At 32.0% G+C, this 25,575-nt stretch overlaps 2 protein-coding genes and 1 long non-coding RNA gene across 6 annotated transcripts; 2 read left to right on the plus strand and 1 right to left on the minus strand.

The window, feature by feature from the left end:
- The first annotated feature begins 56 nt into the window (after positions 1–56).
- Positions 57–4,772, plus strand: LOC117152419. 2 transcript variants are annotated; one of them, XR_004462802.1, is made up of 3 exons: positions 57–81; positions 2,711–3,026; positions 3,086–4,772. It is a non-coding gene; the product is annotated as an uncharacterized LOC117152419 (long non-coding RNA). The 2 variants fall into 2 exon arrangements; XR_004462803.1 differs by having other exon boundaries at positions 3,092–4,772.
- A 290-nt stretch (positions 4,773–5,062) lies between these two features.
- On the plus strand, positions 5,063–25,556 carry LOC105681657 (ras-like protein family member 10B). Its single transcript, XM_012392719.3, has 5 exons — positions 5,063–5,288; positions 12,980–13,140; positions 17,720–17,956; positions 20,031–20,234; positions 23,616–25,556. Exons 1-5 carry the CDS (start codon positions 5,063–5,065, stop codon positions 23,739–23,741), a joined length of 954 nt encoding a protein of 317 aa, XP_012248142.1. The 3' UTR covers positions 23,742–25,556.
- Positions 20,675–23,565, minus strand: LOC100746590 (putative uncharacterized protein DDB_G0267840). 3 transcript variants are annotated; one of them, XM_033324166.1, is made up of 3 exons: positions 23,088–23,565; positions 22,320–22,668; positions 20,675–22,232 (listed from the first exon to the last, which is right to left on the minus strand). In XM_033324166.1, the coding sequence occupies exons 1-3, from the start codon at positions 23,126–23,128 to the stop codon at positions 21,021–21,023; spliced, it is 1,602 nt and encodes a 533-aa protein (XP_033180057.1). In that variant the 5' UTR covers positions 23,129–23,565; the 3' UTR covers positions 20,675–21,020. The 3 variants fall into 3 exon arrangements, with proteins under 3 accessions (XP_033180057.1, XP_033180058.1, XP_003494165.1); XM_033324167.1 differs by adding an exon at positions 22,849–22,967 and having other exon boundaries at positions 20,675–22,668; positions 23,088–23,563; XM_003494117.4 differs by having other exon boundaries at positions 20,675–22,668.
- Positions 25,557–25,575: the final 19 nt, after the last annotated feature.

Genomic DNA, 25,575 nt, shown 5'->3' on the forward strand with positions numbered 1-25,575 from the left:
GAAAAAAGAACAAAAAAAGAAAAAAAAAAAAGGGGGGGGGGGGGGGGAGGCGCCGCCCCCCCCCGCCGCAAAAACAATGTCGTAAGTATTGTCACGTTACGCTGCAAATACGATTAATTTAGACTTCGATACGTGTTAAATCGTTCAAACATTGCTAAATACTTTCTTTCGAACGCGCGTAGAAATTTTTAAGAATGTGTAAATAGCAAAAGATCTCTTTAAAACAATAATTAATTTAATTGATCGAAAAAATTGTATTTACTCATATTTATTACTGAATAATGGCAAATAGAAGAAATAACGTAATATTATTTAGTTTAGTCTGCACGTTTTAGCGTTTTATCTATTTTGAATGTATCTCTTTATTCTCTGAAATAAATCTTCGCTCTTTGTACACAATATCAAATCTCTCGTAGTTGGTAATTAGATATTCTGAATACAAGAGACAAAGCAAATTCAATAACACTTCGCGTCCCTTTTCTTTTGTTAGTTACTTTCAACCCTGTAAATTGTTAATTTAACGTTCCAAGGTTGAGTGTTCCGTCAACGGAATTGAGTCAACAATTATCGATCACGCTCAACAACCTTAGAATTGCATATTAATAAAACTGATATCATATCAAACAAGTAGTAAAGACTTTGAAAATTTAATACCAAAATTACAGTATTCTTTGGTATAAAATATCAAAACTTTGCTATCTATTTTAATATCTGTATTATCGAAATGGATTAGAATCCAATAACAGAAACATAATACTTCAGATTCAAAGCTTAATGCATATTTGCAACCAAAATGTTTAGTCACCAGACTACGAAAGCAATAACATGAAATATGAAACATTCGACTAAAACGACTAACTTAATTTAATTTAATTATATAGGGGGGGGGGGGGCAATCTATAATGTAGTAAAAATAAATAAGCGCGACATAAATTGTGTGTTAGGTTCATTAGGCACAGAATGAATCGCGATAAATATATGAAATATGATACGAAACACATTGATACGATACATGAAACATATCATGACAAGCTCTATTATAGCTATCAGAGTTTCATGCAGGGTCCGACTGTAATGATCTAAAATCATATCAAGTTCAAAAAATTATGGAACATTATTGCGAAATCGTGAATGCAGCTTTTATAGAAGAAATCCGCAAGCGACGCTTGAAAAGTATAGCAAGTATAAAAATAAGCAAGTAACGCTTAAGAATAACTAAAGATACTCACAAAATCGAGCACAGACAGTACTTAAATGTGTAGCGTGTCGTATATGTATTTCAGAACTGGTACAGTACAAACGAATTTTTCAGGAAAAACGGGAAAATATTTTTAGACTTGCATTATATTTTATAAGATAAATAAAAATTATTTATCTTATAAAATATAATGTTGACAAGAAGAATACAGTCTAAGTAAGAACCATCAAATATTATTCTTATAATTACGTTCATTCTTAACCCTTGAAATACTCCTTTGACGATTTTGATGTTCTTCTAACAGGACTGAAACGTTGAACAGAGTTGTGGCACTTTTGAAATACACGCGCAATATAAAACTTGATCATACAAACTGTCTTTCGGAGAACGAAATGCATTCTACAGTAGCAGAGAATTCTGCAAATCACCGGAGAACAGTTAACAAATAGCATTCGTAACATCGATGTCTCGAAACCAGTCGCGATATATCTTGATATTGTGATACATGAACAAACATGAGCACTACCTCGGTCTATTTGGAATCTTCTCGCGTGACGCTGAATTCATGAGAGTAGCTTCAAACCGCCCCGATTCTGATCGTAAGACGAGGGTCTTGAAATCAAATTATCCTAATTCTAGAGTCATCGAGCTCGCCTCAGACTCGTTTCGCATTCCTGAAACACGGAAGTCATTAGTAACTGGTCAAACTTTAGATGACTTTGGGTAGTTACAATCTTCAAATAGTTACCTTAGGTAATTAGGTGACTTTAGACAGTTCAGACGCTTATTTAACCGTTTGAGTGCCAGGGGTCTCTGAAAAAACAGGGTCGAAAAATCCCGAACAGCACAATGTCCTAAATCGATTGCGAAGAAAAACAAGCGGCGAAATAGCGCTCGTCATATTTGTTATTTTTATGACATACATCTATATTATTATATATCCGTACTATCAGTTTCTAAATATTTCGAGTTTTGTTCAATAAAAATTATTGAGAAGATAACAATGAAATACAAAATACCGTCAGTCGTCTGTAGCGTTTAAATGTACTGGGACTTTTCGATACAAAATCTAAACAGTGCGATCGCGCTGCTCGAGACTCAAACGGTTAACAAACGGGTTAACTGCACAAAACAGAAAATATGGAAAATTGATGAAATTATATAGCATAAATAGCCAAGTGCTTTGACGTTACAATATCACAAATTTCAAGAAGTGGAGTAAAAGTGAAGTAATCTTTGGCCCATGAACGACTCGGTTACAATTACGATAGCTGTAATAGGCTTCCTCAAATCTGTCATTTGATGGATCACATCTTATGTATCCTGTGCGTTTTACAAGACGTTTCACAAGACAATTCATTTTGTGTCTAACATCGTTCTTCTCTTGGATCCATACAGCTGGAATCAAATTTCCAAATCAAAATACGTCGAAGTATCCTAACACCTCATCTTTCTAATACTCAGACGTAAATCTCGTGGTTTAAGAGTTACAGTAGATAGTTGAATTTTCAGGATCGAAAACTAATCCGAGGCGGCTACTATAGCCTCGGGGCCAGCACGATGAAACTTTAGAATTTGGGGCTGTGTTGAGGCGAGTACTGTTCGTGGCTGGAAAGATGGCTAGACGCAGGAACAAGAAACGTGCTCTGCTTTCTCCTCCTTCGATCCGTAAATCTACATGACAGATTTGTAGACACGAACATTGCGGTCAATAAAAATAAACGTGTTCTATTTTTAAGATCCTGTCAACAGAAGATGGTTCTTCTACGTTATAAACCAATCAGGCCTACATTTCAACTGCGAACAATAATACAACTTTTGAGTTAGGGTGAGAAATCTTCTAGATCCTAGGTCAGTCTAAAATATGCTCTAAAAGGAGATTGACAGTTCCAGATGATTGTGTGATTCGAAGAAAACTGCATAATCTCATAGTGAAAATGACCATCTTCACGTACTTGCGGTTCTTCGAATTTTAATCGCGTTCTTATTAATACGCTGTGCTCTGTTCCAAAGGTTCGAAAATATTCCAGTTCGCTTCTTCAACGTGTGCAATTATTCATCTATGATCGTGACGACAATTTTCACGTCTGCCTTGACATGCGAAATATTATATATAACAAAAAAGGTTAATTTAAAGATATCGTGCTTGTCTCATTTTATTTATATATAAAAGATAAAATGTCAAACACAGCCGCTTGTAAATGAAGAGAGATAAGCAAAATTATTTCATGTATGTTTACTTAAATAATATTTACTTAAATTATATACGATCACAGAGGAGAATGCTATTAGCATAACTGCATTTAGTACATATCTCGTACAGTTCTATTATACGATTGTTTTTCAACAGAAATAGCCACAGCGATGAAGCTGCGAGACCAAAAATATTTCTTGTCAAGTGTCACGATTCCGAATTCTTTGTTATCGATTCTTTCGTCGAGTTGCTGTAGTATTTGTCTCGGCTCTTATTGATCCAAATATAAAGGTATCAAGTTCTAAGAGTCTCGGATTTTACATACTTATCGAATCCCACAGATTCTAATACGTTTCTTTCAAATCCCTTAAAAAAGGTTGTGTGTATCGAGCTCTATAAAATCGTAATTATTGGAGTTATGTAAATTTCAAAAAGTAGATATAATAATATAGAAAGACATGGATTATTATAATCGTTGGTGCAGCATTGGTCCATTGTCGGTATTTAAATCTTATTTTCTTCGGGGATACTAAGTAGCTTATACTTCTTTAAATCTCATGTATTACGTCTGGCTTTTAAATAGGAAAGCATGAATTCTTCTTCTTAATCCTCGTAATAATCTTGCTTTATACAGTAATACAGCTATTATCTTTTAAATTCACTACGATGTCTAAAGTGCTTATTACATCTCACATGAGAAGGATCTAATATTTAAAAGCTTAAAAGGAAAGTGACTTTTATTAATGAAATAACCTTTTGAAATTTGATCGAATATATTTTCGAAAAATCTTTTTAATACATTTAGTAACGTAACAATACCTTTTTTATATCTTCTTCTGCGATGATTGAAATTGATACGAGATTGGGTATATTAGGTATCATCCATATGGCTATCTAATCTTTAAAGCAACAATATGAACAACGACATAATTAACGCAAAGGGAAAATTACAGGTTAGTCAATTACGTACACGCGTTCAATACGTTTGTTTAATTACATCTGGAATTAATTACTTTAATGTAGCGTTTATGCGCGTACTAGGCAATTAATGGAAGAACCCTATGATGTAACGCGCATAAATTACGATCACAATTGCTGATTTGCACGTTAGTCCATTACTGAAACTGCAAGAACTTAGTGTTCTCAATGGACTAACCCTAAAAGAAACAGCCAATCGATTTTTCAACAAAAATAAAAATTATCCACTTCCCATATGAGAGAAATAAAACGTGAATATATTTATAAAAATTGCCAACAGTTCGATAAAAGCAGTCTGTGTCTCGAACCTGTTTTAAAAATACTATATACAAAATTATGATATCATTTTCTGTAACGTAAAAGACTATCGTTAAGCTACGTAAAGAATTAAAACAGTTGCAACTAATCGATTTACTTCTCTTCGCTCTTCTGGCCCTAAAACCCTCAGTTTTAATTAATCCACATTCGAGGAAAAGGGGGGAAAGAATTTGCCTCTTTAAAAGTCTATATTACGGAAAAAATTCTGATTTATCACAAATTCCGAATAAACGGATAATATAAAAAGAAAAAAGAGGTGAAGAGAGAAGAATTTGCCTTTTTTTGAGTTTTTAATGGAACGGCAATAAGCGCGTGGTATCTCGGCGAGCTGAAAGGTGCCAGAGAGCGGTGAGCACACGCGTCAATCAGCGTCGATGATCGCTCCTTGGAGTTGGTCGTACTCAGGAGCACCGATGCCAGTCGGGTTGCGAGCTTCGACCGCGAAGCTCGGCCCAGCACGCGGCTTCCTCCTCGCAGGTGCGACAGTTCGCGTTCATGCCTCGACCCGTGGAAATCGCGCGTTCACCTCGATGGACCGTACGAGGAGAGAGAACGACACGCACTCCAAGCCGACACTCTATGGGAACAAGCGGCTATTGGGTAATCAATCTGGAAAATAAAAAAGAAAAACAAACCTGTGGCGCGAACTGTGATTTTAGTTGCAATCGATTTTTGTTGATCTTGGTTTTCCGAATGAACACTTCGAGTGAACACTTTCCCATTGTGTTACTTGCATCGTGTTATTTACTTATCACTTAGGGGTAGATTTTAGCGAATCGCGATAATTAAGGCGCATTGTGATTTCCATTCGAGTTTTCGTTTTCGACTTCGCGATCTTTGGCCGTTAAAATTGCTACTGTTCCGCATTAAAATGAAATTTTGTAGTACAGCTCAGCATCTGTAAGCAATTTGATCGTATTTTCCATGTGATCCTTGGCTGCTAGTACCGCGTCTGGTTTTATGCTGCTTCCTCGCCTCAAATTTTTTGCTTTCACACAGTACGTGGTACAGTATTCATTTGAATCTTGAATTGCTTGGTGAACAACAGTTTTGCTTCGTGTTGTTGCATCGAATTACGGTTTGTTGGATTAGGAAAATGTTGATAATTATGGTTGTTTCGTGATAATTGTCACGATTTTCTTTTCAAGTGTAGTATTTGCCTTCCGTTCACATGTTGTATTTTTTAGTGAGAATTTCTGTTATCTCTTAGCCATTTAATTTAGCGATTTAACTTAGCGATAATGTTTTTTTAAGCGCTGATTAAAATACGAAGTTAATGTACTCTTTAATTCATATTAGTTTGTCAAAGCGTTGTTTTCGTGTGGAATTTAAGAATTATTCAATAATGTTCATTGTATTTCATTTTTCTTTATGTTTTCTTTTTATTTAAATTTACTTCTTTTATATTTTATATTTTGATACGACTATTCTTATATCGAATTCTCATCAATATTTATCGCATATTTTTTTTAATATAGTAACACAAATAAATATGATATAAGTAATTACTAACGAACGACGTAATAGTAATATAAATAGGAACTGCTATCAAACGACAAGATTTCCGATATTAACGAGATTCTTGATTTTCGTTCGAATGTTCATTTTTGGTTGTGTTTATTTTATGTTAAATATTGGTAGAAAGTACACATTTCCAATTATGTTGGAATGTAAATTTTGCTTAAGGATGAAATTTATTTATTTGGAATATGAATATTTCTTGATCTTCTTTCAAGCAAACAATTACAATTTCTTCAACAGCGGGGAATTATGTCTTCGATTAAATACTTTTGTGTTTAATTTTTCATTGAAAGTCAATAAACGATAAAAGAAATGAACATTCGACTGTAAAACTCGAATATCTCTATGTGAACAGTGCTGATAATCTGCATTTGAATGTGAGATTTGCTTAGAATTCAATTTTCGTGGAAAAATCATATCTCGAAAACGTGTGTGCCGAAGAAGGGTGTAAATAAGTTAGCGATTTGAAAAATTTTGTGATTCAGCGTAGAAAACCATGTTACGAAATTCAATTCGCCTGTTTCTCTAATAAATACCGTTTTTATTCGAGTATCACGGCCGAAGTAATTTCGCTTGTTGGATTGAAAAGATTTGGGTGATAAAAAGGTCAAAACCTCGATTTTAATCAAACAAATGGATTAATATATAGCGCGTTCGTAGGCAACAAATGTGTTCCCGCGATATTAAAATGCCGTGTTGCTGAAAAATTTTAACGAATTAAAAGCTTTTATCCCGCTGACAACTGTAAAAATCAATTTCTATTTAACTGTCTTATAATTATAAAGTCCTTGAAACAGATGTGATCGGTACCAACGTCAAATTGAAAGTTCGTTTGATAATTTACTATGCAACATTTATGTCACAAAAGCGAAATGTTTTTGAGAAATATCATCAAAAGTTTTGAAATTTCGTGCGATCATAAAATACTTTCAAAATACGATTAAAGATGATTATCGTTTGCGAAGAATCGAGAAACGAAGAAGCGAAGAAGCGATGAATACAAACAAATCGGTATTTACAAAAGGAAAAGATCGATCAGATTATCGAACGAACGAATGGGAATTTATTGATTACAAAATGGACAAATAAACATCTGAAGAAAATATCTTCGATAAATCGGTATTTAAGATCATTTACGTGCATTCGTTGTAATATTAAGAACCTACAGCAAGAGAGAGAAAAGAAAATACTCATAGTACAATAAGCGTTTTATATCCTTTGCATTTGTTCAAATGCAAATTCACAAAGAATCGCATTTCGAATAGCAAATATGAATCTTCTTTGGTTCCCACAATCTGTCAGTTTTTTCATTAAAATCCTGCCAAATGCAGTAGTGCGGTTACATCGCTGAAAGAGATGCAGCAGTTGAAATAAAATTCCGCCATTAATAGTAAAAAATATTCCGCGTCTATAATAAAAAGGGAGCAAGAAAAACCTCGATCGATCGAACTTCTTTGTGGCAAAGGAACGAGCTTCGTATGATTATCCAAATAAATCGACCAAGTTAGGAAGAAAGAATTACTTGTATCCTGCTACACGTCGTTTAAGCTTCGATAAAAATAATTGAAACAAAATTGCATCGCCAACTAATCGCTTAAAGTCAAAAGAAGAAACGTATTTCCATGTCGAAACGCACGGCTGTCATTCGGTTGGTTGTCTCTGGTTGTCATTCGATTGGTTATCTCTGGTTGTCCTCGTGGTTGTTTGAGCTCGGTTCATCGAATATTCTTCAAAAGAATAAAACGAATTCCATGAACGTCGGTTACCCGGCGACCCAGACGAAAGAACCTTCTGAATTTATCATCAAAACGTGAAAACAATACCGTGAGATATAATTATCATTGTTACACATGGAAACAACGATATTATTGGACATCTAATAAAAGGGACTTTGTGTGACCACTGTAATAATTGTCATTGAAATGATTTTAACAGTGGCAAATTTGACTTGCATCGTTTCATATAATTTAAAAAATATTACGACTCGAGTTACAGATATATCTTCTATGAAAAGGAAGATATAATAAAAACGATCGATAAGAGAAAATAATCCTTGGTTTGAGGATATTTAAACGATGCAAACTTGAAAAAATAATGAAGATATCGCGTAAAATTTTTAGAAATTCATTTTTCGAATTTCGATGTATATACCACATAAAATTTATAGAAAAAAGTTAGAATCGATTATTTTTTATTTTACCAGTTTTGAAATATCGTGAAAAAGGAAATGAGCGAAAACGTAATTTTTATTCTATTTTGAAATTTATACGATTTATGATACATGTAGTGTAACAACTCGCTATGATGTATAAGGGTGCTGTATATCAGTTCTCGAGGCAATCTATCTCGAATTTCGGAGGCTTTAAATTGGTGTCTATATTTAGACACACCTGTAAATCACATAGAGTGGCAGAATTAAATTCGAGAGAAGATAACAATTAATAAAATCTATTTTCCTTTTATTTGTTACATCTAATATTTGCGAAATAAATATTTAAAGACACGAGAGAAATTAATCTTAATCACGATATAATAATAATATAAAATTTTGCATCTTCATAGAAAATTCGTATATTAAATAAAATCGTATTAATTGGCATACAGAATATGTACACGAATGCACCTGTATCTTTTGTAAACATTCATTATTTATATCTCGTGTTACAATTTTACAAAAGATATTTTGCGCTTTGTAGTTAGGAATAACCCAAATAAAAATAAAACATTCGTGATTGTGGTATTTACAAAAATTTCAATAAACATCGAATCACTCCCGAATTATTCGTATAATATAGTTGTCACGAAAATTATATACACATATAAAATACAAAAACGCGCTTACTTAAAAATTGATATTATGTACAGCTTAAATATGGAAAACGATATTGTTGGGAGATCACATGACGATCGATGTACCTTGCAGAAATGTGTTTGGGATGACCGCCAATTACTTGAAAAAGTTACACGATGAAGATATTCCCGACTCCCTTGTTTCCTTTAAAACCGAAACTTATTGCTACGAAGAAACTTCCGTAACGATAATGGAATTTCATCGCATCACTTATGCAGATTATCATGGAACAGTAGATAATGGGTCGACAGCGACAAAAATATAATTATTTCGATATTAACGTAGCTTGCGTTCGTTTCGAGGGTGCAAAAAGTTTAAAAATAATCACAAAATCTCTCTGTTGTATTTTTGCGAGAAAAACAATTTCTGACGGTCACTGAAAATAACATTTTCATTTATATTCTTTTAATATCCAAAAATTTAATTTGTTAAATGTCAAATTTGATTTAAAATATCATGAAAAAGACTTTACTCGCACGTTCCATCAAAAGTATTATTCATAGGTGAGAATTTTCTGATTAAATGATATTTTGTTTCAAATTTTTATAACTGTTAACAAAAAAGACTTGGAAAATGAGATACGAATTTAATGATAGAAATAAAAAGTAAAAGCGATCTTCGTATCTTTTGCTGGCTAAATTATGCAAGTTCTTGCCTCTTCCCGTTTTTTAATAAATTCCAAAACTTTCTAGCTTTATTACTGAAGTTAAATGTTCTGTCTTTATGTGTCTATCTTTATTTTTTTACATAACGCTAACCACTAAAAAGTGTCGTGTTATTTAAGAAAATTAAAATAAATTGTTATTTTCATCATTGTCATAAACTGTCAAATGATTACGATATATATATTACATATATTACATATATTAATATATAATATATATATTTAATACTGTTTTTAACGTAACCTAAAATTATCAATCTATTCATATTATCTTCCCCTATTCCCATCTTTATTCTTTATCATAACTCCCTATTTTTAACATTAACTTTAGTGTTTGCAATTATTTTATACCTCACGTTTATCTGGTAAATATCAATCTCTAATTAATACACAGAAGGTAACAACGAATTTGTTTCTCGTAAACAAAGGTAGCAAATAACATTTTAAATGGATGAAATTAAAAATGAAAACCGCTTGAAGCGGTTTAATTGCCCTAGAGCTCGGTTCCACAATTTATTGACGCTTTCCTGTTAATTTCTAACTACATATTACGAAGCTCCATGGGCGATTACGTTGCGTTGTTAGATTTGGACCAAATTCCATGCATACGAGCCGCGCTACGCCATTAATATTATAGTACTGCTATAATCAAAGCTCTGTATAATGATCTTAATTCAAAAGGGCACAATGGAACGTTGCACGACAGAAAGCGTTTGTATAATAGGTTGTCCAGGCAACATCACGTTCGAACATCATAATAAATGAATAATAGAAATTCGAATGCAACGATAATTCTTTTGAAAAGACCTAGCTTTCAAGATTTAACAATATAGCTTTTAAGATGAAATATTTCTTTAATTCAAACATAATTACGAAAGATACAATGAATATTGTTATACTTTTATGAATAGTAATAATTAACGCTCCATGTCATACGTATTTCAGCATTGTTTTTCTTACAAAAATAACAAATAATTATCTCTCTCTGGCGTTAACAAAATTTAATAAATTTCTGCGTAAAGAGATTATTAAAAAAATATTGGTATGTCATTATTCGTCAAATAATCGAAATATCCATTGGACAAGTGACTGAAAACATAAATTTCACGTTTGCCAAAGTTTATACAAATATTACGAAAGTTCAACGTTGATTTATGAAATTCAAAATTGGTAATTTTTCATTGGAAAACGAATCCGGAGAAAAGTCGGAAAATGTTACCAACAATATTTTAACAGATATCGTTGAAAATAATTCACCTGAAAAATCGATCATTTCATAAAGCATTAATTTAATGTAACAATTACACGATCTTTTCCTTACGTGTAAACGAAAATTCAGTTATAATAATTTCAATGTTAAAGAAAAATATTGTACATATATATATGTCGAGTTCTCATTAGGGTGTGTAACGAATCTTCATTTGGATTAGACATTGTTGTTATGCAATAGAGAAAATATTTACTAGTACAAATATGATTATTACAAAATTTGACAAGTAACCGTGGTGATTAGATACTCGAGATGCTAATGACAATGATCTTAGGTTCAATAACAAATCCACGGTCAACGGAATAGCAAATGCGCTTTCTTCCAAAGTCTAAGTCGAACTCAACTTACTTGTCCACAGTACAAGTAGAACTCAACTACCTCTTTGTTAAAACGTAGAGTATTCACTGATCGTAAAGACGGTGCGTGTAACTCGCTGATGAGACCGCACGACAATGAGACTGATGAAAACTCTCCTCTCCTTACGATCGCGTTTGTTTATATTATATTGGTCCAGGGGTACCGATAAAATTGCAATTGTTAGACGGTTCCACGAAGCAGCGACATTGTTTCTGCCCGGAGTTTGATTATTAATACAATATGTGTGTGTCCTACGATATTGATACTCCAAGGCAAAACCACACGTGGCTTGATTTGTCCTCGAACATGTCACGATCGGCACACTTCAAATCCGATGGACTGATGATGGAGATAAAGATGTGGCGGCATTCGACGATAATGTATGTCGCCGAAGTGCTTAATGAGCCATCGATATCCCAAAGGTCCTTCCGCCGAATGTTCTGGAAGAAGGCGTACGTGGCATCGGTCGCGGACGTCTAACAAACGCGCGGATAGTGGAGATATTGAGGGATGACAAAGAAAAAAGAAACAGATCCAATCAGAAGTCAAATTGTAAGATCTTCAGTCTTGGAAAGTCACGGCTGGAGTTCAGAACCAAATCGTAATTAGAGTAAACCAAGTGTTCAAAAATAAATTCTCTTTTTATTTTTGTATACTTTATTTTTCTTTTCATCCGAGATTTCCTTTTTTTATTTTACGTGACAAACACGTGTGCCGCTACAACTATATTTTTAAGCAGAGCTATACAACTATTCCAAACCTCTGTTAGGTAAAAACGTCCATCCCGTGACCGTGGCTACGTTTAGCGACCAGGTGTGTCACTTGGATCCCAAGTCTATTGTCATAAATCTCGAACAAACATAATCGGATTAAATCATGAACAAGTGCTTCTAAGTTTTATTATTTAAATACAGCTATGATAAAAAGTCTAGACTAAAGTATTGGGGATCTTCCAAAATATTCCAAAAGAAAGGCCCCGATGTTTTTTCATCTCCGACATATATATTATATATACATACATATACATGTCGATATAAAGCCACGTTATTTAATGAAATTTCTGATTTTTCGAGTCGTCGGTAATAAATAAATCACCAGACAACTCTAATATTCCTATCACCGATTAAACGTGGCTTCATATACGACGCAAAAAGGCCGAGGGAAGCCTAGTACGTCACACGTAAAAATATTCGACTCGTTCATGAATAATAAATATTCTCGAAAAAGTTCCAAGGTGGTTGAAAAATAATCCAGAGGCGTCTTCGATATCAGCGAAAAAATATCGGGCCATTTGTATTCACCTTTATCGAATTATCATACTCTTTGTCGTAAAGTTTTTACAACTTTACAAATCCGTGATCTGTAAAGTGGAAGACCTGGATTTGACAAATACGTTTATTGCGATAACGAGAAAGGAAATAACAAGCGTGGAGGAATGAATATGTTCCTAACGAACGAAAAGTATTTCAGTCGAAGTATAAACACGGAACGAAGATATGAAGATAGACATTGAAGAGTAATGATAATGTTAATACTTATTATTGTTAACTCTGCAGAATATCTGTTATAGATGACTAAAATTTCGTGCCTTAGATGTTTAAGACATAAATTGTGTAAATGGTTCATAGAGCTCGATCTGGACTACTTGGAAAGGAGAGGAGGCGATACAATAACTTGTGAAAACGCCGAAAGTGGATCGAAAGAGGAAGAAAGCCCTGCAGACACTCTGGATCGTGTCAAAGTTGTGTTTCTCGGTGCACCTGGGGTGGGAAAGTCCAGCATAATTAGGGTGAGCACTGATTTCGTTGAATCGAATCGATATCTATCATCACTACACGTGTTAATAGAGATTCTTTCAGAGATAGTTAGTAATAATTATTTGTAATTTTTCAATGATAATTTTTTACATTAAATATTAATTTTGCAAATTTTCCGATATTGTTGTAATCAAAGGTGAAATCTTTCGCGCTGTATAATGACAGAGATACACTGATTTTCGAATAAAAGTTGCTTAATCCAATAGCGATTTTAGTTTGTTAAAGTAAGTATAAGTAATATCACAATACTTAAAATATTCGAATTTTAATACTATGTCTGACTTGACGTCCGAACTATACATTTGAAATATATGAATAAAACTAGAAATTGTTAACTATTATTGAAGCAAGTGCTATCAGCTTTTCATTCTTTTGAATACGTTATTTATTTATTGTAATATCATGAAGCGTAATGATGAGAATGCTGGGATTTCGACACAATAAAACGTTAATTCCACGATGAAAGCTACTATGTTATTAATATTTATCTTAGAAACACGAACTAAACTAGCTAAAAATAACGCGACCAAACATGACTATATCTTTCACCTGATTAAAGCTTTTGCTATGCGATGAAGACTTTTATTATTTGAAAAAGAAAAAAGATACAGTTTAACAAAAATAGTAAAATATGTACATCAAGTTTTTCGTTTGCATTTACTGTTCGTCTCAAAAATACTCGATTAGCAGCAGTGTGATACAGGTCAAATTTAAATAACTGCAATTAAAATATAAAATTACATTTACAAACAAACTTCGAATCGTATCAAATTATTATTCACAATATTTTAACATCCCATTCAAAATTTCTTATGGAAAATCAATGAATTTTTAAATACGGTATTTTCTGCACATCAAATTTTAGAATTCTGTTCCATCAAGCAAAAGCTTTTTATCGACAAGGAAAAGTAACTTCAACAAGTAACTTCCACATCTGTAAACATACCGAAAGCAAAGAAATGTTCAGCATGACCTTTGTCGTAAATTCTATCGCAACTGGTTGAAGGGGATAATTTCTTAATACATCCTATGCACGTCTCCAAACAATTGCACCTTTGCTAATTAGACACTAATTTATGAATACACGACACATATTTGCTCGTTTATACTTTCCCTTGTTGTAACAAGAAATTGTCAAAATAAACCTTGTTATCGTGATGCACCTTGGTTTCCGCAGTCTCTGTCTCTTCCGGCAATTTCGCGTATCGTACGAAACAATTGAAGGATCTTGAACGTGATGAAGAACTAAGTACGAAGCGTAAATTAATGCCGCGGGCACGTAACACGGCTATCGCGTAATTAAACGCAACTGCGCCGACGAATGTTGCACTTCCGCGAGATATTTATCATGGCAACCCGATTTAACAAACACACCCTGCTCGTTAATAAAACGTTAGTATCGTCGACTGGAATGAAAGTTATAACGAGCGATACTAAGGCAGCACGAACCCTTTTCTTTCATTATTTTATCCGGTTCTTTCTTCTCCTTTCCCTCCGTGTTTTCTTGCATTGAAATTATTCGATTTGTTTTATACAGTAGATCCTTATTTTTCAAGAGAGCATTATTTCGTCAAGATACATTTTAGCGTGTGAAGATTTAATACCAAAATCCATTGATACAAAAAATACCAAAAATTTACTATTATTATTATCTAGAACTTCGCTAGCGATTTTCTAACTTTTGTTTGGTAATCTTTTATTAAACAGATTAAGTAATAATAACAAGTTAAATAAATTGAAAATATCAGGAAAAGGCAGAGTAGTATAATTTCTGTTATTATTCATCTTTCGATAGAATTACGATGAAATTTAATATTTCCTTTCGTTTTATGGATACATAGGGAAATTTAAGGTGTCGAAACTGCGAAGAATAAAATTTACACATACTACTCGAGGGAAGGTCGTGAAAATAAGAAAGTGGAAAAGCGAGACCTGTTAACGCTTTAACCTGTTAAAGACCACGATCGATGTTCGTAAAAGCTCACTGGGGACTGAAAGAAGTCACGCGTGACTACATTTTTTATGAATCCTCCAGACGAATATAATAGTTGATAGAATTTTATGTAACATAAGAAATTATACCATGAAAATTGACAGAGAAAATAAAAAATGTATGAGTTTATTTAAGAAAATAATAAAATTGATTTTGTAGTGAAATCTGTATGGAAATAATAGGATTTAAATAAACACGATAGGATCACTAATTACAAAGAATATGAAAAAATAATAAATTAAGTTACTCGATTAAATTATTAGCTAAAAATTCATAATATTTTCATTCTGAGATCTATATTTAATTTTTTAAATTAATTTGGAATTAGATAAATGAGCTCAATAATAAATAGATCGTTAATTTTTCCAGAAACTGATATCGATTTATTTTTATGCAATTTGAGTGTTATTGAAAAAGTACGACTAAGAAGCTATAATATTTTCCAGTGAATATTGAAAAATCGAGAAGGAAAAATACAAGCTTACCACATGTGCATAATATCGACATTTGTGCAGTCGATAAAGCTAGCAAGAGGTTCAGCTTTTCGATTCAACTGTGACGAACATCGCTTTACAAGATGCGAATGACTTCCGCTCATTTCCGAGGCCATTTTCCGGTTACCTGTCGCCTCTTGAGGAAATTGAAAGTCGTTGAAAAGGGGAGACGGAATATAGCATCGGGAAATGTGTCAAATACAAGATTTTTTATTAAATTGCAGTTCCATATATAAATTTTCCTCCTCTAAATAAGATTCTTTTCGTTTCTCGATTTTAAGAATATTATTTATTTAAATACAGAAGCAATAAAAATACGATAAAGTTGTTTCTCTTAATTTTTATAGTTCTTTTTTTAATATGCGATTACTATTCGAATCTCGTGTGTGGTTCGAGTGACGCAAATTTGTTAAAACTTCATAGATAATAAAAACATCTCTCTTTTTCTTTCTTTATCATCTTTAATTATAAACGAATGAATATCTTTTTAACTATACTTTTTAACTGCATGCATTCAATCGCATAAGCAAAATAAAGCTGTAAATGCTTAATACGTTTTCTAATTTATTTTATAATATATTCGCTATTCAAAAAATATCGTATACTATGCTACAAAATATCATATATTTGATTCTATGATTATTTTAGATAATTGTATTTGCATTTGAAAAATTTATCGATACTAGCATGACGTTATTAAAAATTCAACAAGTGAGATAAGTTGACAAGTGGTATGTGTAAATATATAGAATCCTTCTTCATGTACCATTCTCGTGATATATCGACAAGTATAGCGATGCAACAGGCAAGCTATACTATATAACAAGGCATATACACTACACACTACACACACGCGACAATATTGTATTTCGAAAGTACATATAGAAATTCCAAGCCTTGGACACTTTATCCTATCGGACTCCCATAGATTTCATACTTTACCTTATACATTTTTCTACTATCCAATATAACCCAACACAATAGCATAGTCCATTCGATAAATCGTTTTGCAATTTCCATGAAGCAATACTCCCTTAAATCAGAGGTTCTCATCCAGGTAGCAGTAAATTTTATTTGCTTCCTTTATCTTAAATTGTTCATTTAATTTTATAGCCGCCTATCATTCCGAGCGATTACCTTACAATACGTATCTTCCCATAAATTTTCATCTTCTTGCAATGAAATTACTTGTAATTCTATATATTTCTTCTCCCTTTAAAATACAGGTGCAAAAATCATCTAGTTTACTGTATATTCTACATGTATTTATAGATTACATTGTAAAAATTCTTACAAAAATGAATGAATATATAAAAATAGTCGAGATAAATTTTTAGTGATATTGCCCTTCTTGTATCAATGCAAAAGCTTAATTTAAACTAGCAGAATAGCGCTATATTAGTGTGATTTTTAGCTATATTCTTCATTATAGTTCTAATAAAGTTCGAAAACTTTTGTATAACGTAGATAATATACCCATAGTAATAAAAATTTGTTGTAGTAAATGTCCAAATATGATACTTTCAGTGTGAGTCACTGTACATTAGTCACTGTATTTTATTTTAATTATAATTTATACAGCAGTAGATCGTGGGTACTTTACCTCATCATCGCATTCCAACAGATGAAAAATGTAAATGGAAATTATTTTTAAAAAATTACCTCAATTAAGACATCGTTTAAATCGCATGAAATCACTAAGAATATTTAAGTATAATATCATTATTAACTTTTTAAATCTCTTCAATATTTATTTATAAATTTCTAGAATTAGTTAATCTCTAGATATTTAAAAATCAACATAGCTACTGTTACAGTCAATAACGAAATTAATTTAAACCCATATAAAATACCATCTCTCTCTCTCTCTCTCACTCGGGGCAAATCTAAATCTACTCTTTGATAAGTCGAACGAATCGTCGATTGCGTACAGCACTTCAAACCAGTTGATAGCTTTCGAGTTCCCCATGAAGTTCCAGGGTTCTCACCATTTATTCCCGTTAACGAGAACGACGATCTAAATCGTAAACCGACACCAGTGTTAGTACTCGTTTATGGTTGCAGCAATTCGTGTGGAGCGAATTCTGCGAGGAATACAAACCGACCGAGCGCAGAGAGACTTTCTATCCGAGCGTGGTACTCGCCGATCGATTGTACGAACTAAAAATCACAGATCTACCGATGATCCCGTATTTTCCGGTCAGCTCGCACCTCGAATGGACGGACTTCCGTTATTACGGACTACGAAGTGCGAACGCTTACGTTCTCGTGTTCGATCTCAGTAATCAGGACACGTTTCAGGTACGTATATAAATACGCAAATACATATATTGTAATGATTATAAAAAGCGAGCCATTGGGCCACTACTAAGCCTGCATTTATAAGATGACTTCCGTACACCTTGCCGATTTCTATGATTTTCAAATACGTCGTTCAAGTTAACGTTGTAAACAGCTTTTTCTAGTACGTACGTTAGATGTGTTCGTACCGCGATTCGTTCGTTCATACGCCTCACGCTTCAACTTCTAAACACAGGAAGATAAGAAACAAAACAAAAGGAAAGAGACTTGCAATTAATTAAGCTACGCGAGAACCATGAATACACGTATAATATCATGTCCGTAGATAAAGCTAAGCCAAAACTAACTCACACTAAGATAAAAAGTAGCAAAAATATTTTTATAAATATTTTGGAAACAAAGTCAAGTAGCAATTACCGTGGACATTCTGGTAGATTTTTATCAACAAGACCTGATTATTACTAAAAATATATGAATTAATGGTTGACTAATGATCAAAAGCAATATTTATAAACAGTATCTTCTCGTTATTATTAATCGAAATATTATTATTGGAAGTAATTGCTATAGTCTGTCAATCAATACGGAAAATTCTTTTCTATGCTATCTATAGCTTGATAAACAGACAAGCTGTGTACGTATAAACTTATTAAATAAAAGTTGTTCCATAGTGCGACTGCTCGACACTTATAAATCCTAAGATATCCTCTTTATTATATTAACTTCCAAAAATAAATTTTATCGTGTCGTAATATTCTACGGTAGCTCTAATAAAGGATAAAGTCGTTCTTTTTATATCAATATATTATCAACGATTTATTACATTTAGTACAAAGCTACTTCGTAAAAGCTTCGAATAAACGTGTTTATCCCTGAGAATGTTTTTAAAAACATTTTTTTCACCCCAATTGCCTCCAGACACCCCCATTTCATTAGAGACCTTTCTTTATGCTTAACAGAGGGGTGGAAACTTTCCTTATTCGATCTTTGTTGCGATTATCGTTCTTCTTTATACTCTCTCTACAGCGAGATGAAAAATATGCAAAAACTTGAAAAAAAAGAACTATCGAAGTTTCTCGTTACGATATTCTTTTAATTTATTATTGCGGTTAGCATTTTAATGAATTTACCGAGTCAAAAAGCTTGACTTAGGGAATTTGTTATCAGTTAAGGAACATTACCAGGTTGAAAATGACTAGAAACAGAAAGAAATGGAAGAAATGTTACTGAACAGATCTAAATCGACTTTATATGGTTACGAATATCGATAGTACGAGAAATAGAGTTTTATCAGTTTTTCGAATGAAATTTCGCGATATTCTGAGTAGGGTTGTCCAGTTGAATACACAAATCAAGATTTACGTATAATAATGCTTGAATCTTCTGCACCTGGTGTTTTAAATTATATTTTTCATGTACGCTCTAAATGCAAAACATCGTCTAGTTTCGATTGATTTGCTTGATTTCCGCGAAAATTATGCAAAAAAGTTCGATTCTTTCGTTTTTAAAACTCAATAATTAGACTACGTGGTGGTTAAATCATTACTATTATTAGTAAATTATTATGCATCAGAGCCCTCCTAACCTATGTACAGGGATATTTCGTCCACAATTAAGTTGTCTGTAACTCGGAATCATATTTTTGCATAACAAGTTTCGCGTTTGTTTCAACGTCTAGTACTGAATCTATAAAAGATCTCAGACATTTCAGGTATCTCGGATATTTATTAACACGCTGTATATTACGATACTTTTATGACTACTGTAACGTTACCAAATTGTATCGATATATAGACTGCGGATATTTATGCAAATTTATATTTTTATAAACGCAAGTAGAAAGATAAAATTTAGACAGAGGTTTGTTTCAATTATTAAATATCTTAACTAGTATTGTACTGTACATATTTTACATATTTTTACGTGTTACGTGCATTTTATGCGTCTTTGCAATTTTACATTTCCCATAAATGTATAAAAACTCAAAGCCTAATAATATGTATGCGATACTATAAAATATGATAGATATTACTTATATATCTATATTAAAACACTTTCATTTATGACATGACAGTATATTAGGACGTTACGAGAACAAATCTACGAAGCACGGGATATGAGGGGCATACCGTTATTGGTAGTCGGGAACAAGCAAGACGAATTGTCGCCTGCGGCTGCTTCCGGAACTCGCTACAGGGACATCGTTAATCTCGTTCGGAAGCACTGGCGATGCGGCTACGTCGAATGTAGCGCCAGATTTAACTGTCGTGTTGTACAGGTACGTATGATATAAATGTATATTATTAATACGTTGACTGTTATGGCGATCAGTAGGGTGGTCTTTACTTTTTTACCTACGATATTTTTGTTAGTCTTACTTGCCTATATTGTGACACTTGGGAAGAGAATGATATGTACAAAATTTCAGAATAATTGCTCGAAAGAAAATATAATAAAAACAGAATAATGTATGTATGTGTGAAAACTTTGGAATTCGAAAATTTCGAAATCTGATGATCTTACAGATTTAGATTGACAGATCCTAAACAATGATCTTGAACTACTCACGAAGATAAAATTAAAGTATTAGGTTCTTCATAAATAATACATTTGTATAGTAACATAAATTTATTACGTAAATCAAATTACACAAAATAAGCCATATAAAAAAATATTTGTTCATTAATATATAAAATAAACTTCTACTTATATAATATTCATAAACTTATATAATAATAATATATAATATTCATTTTTATGTGAGCTTTATATAAATTACAAAATAAAAAACCAAAGGTAAATATGGATAATTTCTTAACACAAATTATCATAGCAGCTATGCTTCAACAGTACTAATTGATCCCCTAAACGGGTAAAACGGAGATCGGCTTTGGTTAATTGTTCATTGGGCCCAACCTATATATCCGCCAGTAAACAGTAAGAACATTTTATACTTTTACTGTACGAATGACTTACAAGAATTTTTTCTCCACTTGAGGAGTTAAGAGACACGTAAATCGTAATTATCAATATCAAAAAATCGCAATTATCAATATTAACTTAATTACTGTATGTATTTATGTAATACCACTTGGCATATCATTTGTAACTTTTTATCCATATTAGATTCAATCTGATTTACTGAACTTCCGTTTGAATTAAAGATTTTATGTTGAGTGGATTTTATCCAATACTTTCCATTTGAATTGTTTGTGTTTGAAAGAGCAACAGGTTTTTTCAATACAATTTGAGAATCATGGTTACTTTTAGCTTTTAAATGTATATTAAAATCAGGTCTTGGTGTTAGAACTTCTGAATAATTGAATGGAATAGGTTCAAAAATTAAACTTTCAGAGTCTTCAGAATATATGTCTTCATTTACATCTACCTGTTTAATGTCTTGTGTACACATGTTTCTTGAACTATACAAAGACACTATGCCATGCTTATTACTTATATCACTGTCATAATCTATTAACCGTCTTTTCCTTGTTATTGGCCCATTTTGAACTGAAACTCGTTCATGATCACCTAACTGCTTCAATGTATCTGTGATATTTTGACATGATAAATTTTTATTTAGTGTGTAATTTGTACTTTTCTTTCCCACTGTAGAATATGTTACAGTTGTGTTAGTATTTTTTAATTTATCGAACATGGATGATGGATTTTGTCCACTTTGTAAAATATCATTGTTGTTACCAGTTTGATTTGAGGTCTGCTTTGTATTTATGATGTTAGTATCCATTGTGTTTGATGATATTTCATTATTCTTATCTTGTCTAATATTCTGCTGAAGTATAGTATTATTATTTCTCTCCCAAATGTTCTTCTCTGCTCTTTTATTTATGTTTGATGATTGTTTTTTATAAGCATTTGTTGAAAATATTTCATTGCAACTGCTACTTTGTGAAGTTGTTTCACTTCCTACTATTTCCACATCATTACTATTAATAGCCCATTTATCCTGTTCATTTGAAACAATACGATTACAACTATTAATGATTCTAATCCACTCAATATAAGAATCTTTTAATTCTTCTTGTAGTTGAGATAGTTCCTCTTTTAATTTGCTCATAATACTATTGAAAATGAATACTGTATGATTAGCATCCTCCAATGTTACTATATCTTCTGTAGTATAGTTTGATTGTATCTTAATTATGTGGAACTGATATTCTAAAAGTTTATCTTTTAGCTCTCCTACTTTTCCTATAATATAAGGCTTAAAATTTTGAACAGTCTTCTGCGTCTTTTTATTTTCCTGTTTACTTCGCTGCAAAGCAATGGGTATGAATGAATTTAAATCACGAGAATAATATTTTATTTTACTATACTTATGTTCTTTTTTATTAAGTCTTACTTTTTCACTTTTTTTGCATTTTCTCATATTATCTTGAACTTGTTTTAGTTTATTCCTTATGCTACTGCTATCAATCATATTTATATCACCTTTTTGATTATCAACTCTCCTTCCTTTATCCTTACTATCTTTTTCAAATGTGCCTATGTGTCTTCTAATGTCATGTTTTTGCATCTTATAATGTACATTATTATTTGAATTTTTTCCCACGAAAGTATATATATCATTCATTGTATCAAAATTTTTTGTTGTATTACATGAATATTTATTATGTATTAACCCATTAAAAACTGTCTCATCACTAAGTTTCTCTGTCAATGAAGTAATTTTGTTTACAAAATTTCTTTTCCTAAAACAAAACGCATCCATGTTTTTTATCTTTGCGATACATATTTCATTAATCAATATATTTTATTAATAACGCTCCTGTCTCTCAGCAGCATTTCATCTCAGAATACATATAAATATTGATAATTTTAAACTTGATAACATATTTGAAAATCATTGAAATCTTATCTGTATAATTAACCTATTTAAATATTTATAATTAGGCAACTTTTATCCAATCATAGAAATTGTACTTTTATTATCATTACCATATTTTAGCGTTAACGACCATAATTACTTGCCAAAATTATTCTTTTATCGCTACAAATATAAACCATCATATTGTATAAAAGAACTACAAATATACATTGTACATTGACGAAACATATGAATATATCATACTTTGAAATTACTTATTGATTACAATTTAAGAACATTTACCTGGGAATAGAAGATATAATAATAGATTTACATACATACATACATTACTTAATTATTCGAAACGATAAGAGAATTACATAGAGTTTTGATACCTCATCTCGCGTTTCAAATTACGCATATGCGATGTAAACAACCTACCATAACCTGATAAAACCGCTACTTCGAGAAATTTTCGCCCCCTATAATGCCAAAATGAAACTGCTCATTAAAATCTTTTATAATTGAAAATACATTCATAACTTGTTTATGTTAATTTGCAAACTTCTTTTGTCTGCTAATGCAATAAATAAAGCATTGATCAAAATTGAACTACTTTAATATTTAACCATTAACAGTTCCAATTGTATATGAATTTACTAAAGTATTTTAACCTTAAACTTTGTTTATCTGAGTAAAAAATATTAATAATGCAATTTTTTAATATAATTTTATAAATTTCCGTCATGAGAAAATTTGTATTGTTATATTTTAAGAATAACATAGAAAAATTATTTTCATGAACTAAAGTAGATTTTTTGCGTCTAACAGGTATTCCGTGAACTGATGAAGAGTATTCAAGCCGTGGAAGGTAGACCACCTTCTCCCACGCCAGCACCCTCGCAACCTCTACGATCTCACTCGCACGACACCAGCGAAAAATGTATTCTTCTCTGACATTGAAGCCAGAAAATCAACGTGCTCGATTTCTGCGACCACATCATCAAAAGAAGTTGCTTCTATCTATACCATGACACAGGGTCGTAGTTAACTCGAAGCGGATACGAAAAACAAACGTTGTGAAAAGATCCTCCATGCAAAAGCTCAATTGCACGAAGAATCCCAAATTATTCTCAATATCCCTCTAGTCGAGTTGTAATCCGAAACAGGAATCCACTCAGGAGCCTTTTGTGGTTCATTAATCGACAATGCAGAATGCAGTATTGTGATTGTTGGAGACATCGAGATTTTTCATGGAAAGCATAGCCACCTTTTGCGCATAAATGACAAATATTCTAAATTTAGTACAGTTTTCTTGTGTCTTTCGTAAATTTAATGCTGTAAGTACAAACTGAAGCGAGTAAGGAATAATTTCACTGTTATTTTTTTAACAATTTTAAAGTTGTAATGATCGTTCGATCGCTTTTCGTGAAAGATCTCTCAAAGCTCATGAATTATCAGTATTACGAGAGTATGAAGTTAGTAACGAAGGAAATACCGAATATACTTTACGAATCGAAGAACCTTAATATCTTGTCTGTGAATATTCCCACCGAAACTGCTCATCGTGTAACTTTAACACTGAAAAATAATGCAATCATGTTGTACAACTGCACTTTCGCGTCGAGATCGACGGAAAGATTGCAAATACGTATGTATGTACGTAACCGACTGCCGAATCCCTCTATGTACAATTTCATTTCTACGATTTACTTTATAATTCGCTCTGTAAATATATCATGAATTTCTTCTATTCTGTACAAACAAAGTTTATAAATGAATTTATCTCACTTTTTCAAATTCCTACATAAGATTTCAAATAGTTTAACATGCGTAATTATATAAAATTGAAATACTACTTTCATTTTTAGAAATTCTTCATTAAGAATATATGTACCAGAGATAAATTTATTTATAGATTAGAATTGGTTATTCTATATACACCTCTAAAACCCATATTTTGATGAAAAATTAAGAGATCTATTGTAATTGCAAACGCAATAAAGTTCGCTCTATTTTTCTGTGATATGTTTTATTGTATAGTTCGTTGCTCTATTATTATATTGAACCTCGAGTATACGAAATTAATATTTTTAGTTCACTTTCCAATAATGCATTCGGCCTAATAATAATAATAGTAATAATAATAATAATAATAATAATAATAATAACAATAATAGTAATAATAATAATATTAATATTAATAATAAAAATGATGATAATAGCGAAGAAATAAATGTAATAATAGCGTGTTATTGAGAGTTACCTCAAATCAAGCAATAGTGTATACAATATACATATATTTTACTATACTGTTAAGGAATTAATCACTAGCCGTAAGCGTAGCTATTCATATTGTGAAATACCGTACATCTATACGTATGCAGATCTCTGAAAAGTACGTGTTATCTGTTGTTGTCGTTTGTACGTATTTTAACGTAAGAACATAATATTATTGGCTCAACAATTAAGCGATTGATAAGGAAACCGATTCTCCCGTTTAACAGAGTTCCACGCTCGTTGTACGATCGTTTATGAATATTTTATGATAATTGCCAAAATCGGAAACGATACACGAACAATCGATTGTTATTTAATTTCCACGATCAATTTGTTGTCCAGTATACGCGTAGGCCACGCAGAATGAATATACGTAAATGTTGAATATATCGAATAGAGCGACATACAAACCGTGCATTACATAACATACAAACATGTGTTCGTTGGTAAAAAAAAAATCTTTGTATCGAAATAGTGATTCTAAACAAGGTACAGAAATTTCGACGCGAAT

Source organism: Bombus impatiens, unplaced genomic scaffold (genome assembly GCF_000188095.3).
Source record: "Bombus impatiens unplaced genomic scaffold, BIMP_2.2 scf_1528, whole genome shotgun sequence".
In the NCBI taxonomy this organism is placed as follows: domain Eukaryota; kingdom Metazoa; phylum Arthropoda; class Insecta; order Hymenoptera; family Apidae; genus Bombus; species Bombus impatiens.

Coding starts and splice junctions, on each gene's coding strand:
- LOC105681657 (XM_012392719.3), top strand. CDS start 5,063: ATGATCGCTCCTTGGAGTTGGTCGTACTCAGGAGCACCGATGCCAGTC. Junction 17,957..20,030: donor GTAATCAGGACACGTTTCAG/GTACGTATATAA, acceptor ATGACATGACAG/TATATTAGGACGTTACGAGA. Junction 20,235..23,615: donor TTAACTGTCGTGTTGTACAG/GTACGTATGATA, acceptor TGCGTCTAACAG/GTATTCCGTGAACTGATGAA.
- LOC100746590 (XM_003494117.4), bottom strand. CDS start 23,128: ATGTATGTATGTAAATCTATTATTATATCTTCTATTCCCAG. Junction 22,669..23,087: donor ATTATATCTTCTATTCCCAG/GTAAATGTTCTT, acceptor GTTTTGTTTTAG/GAAAAGAAATTTTGTAAACA.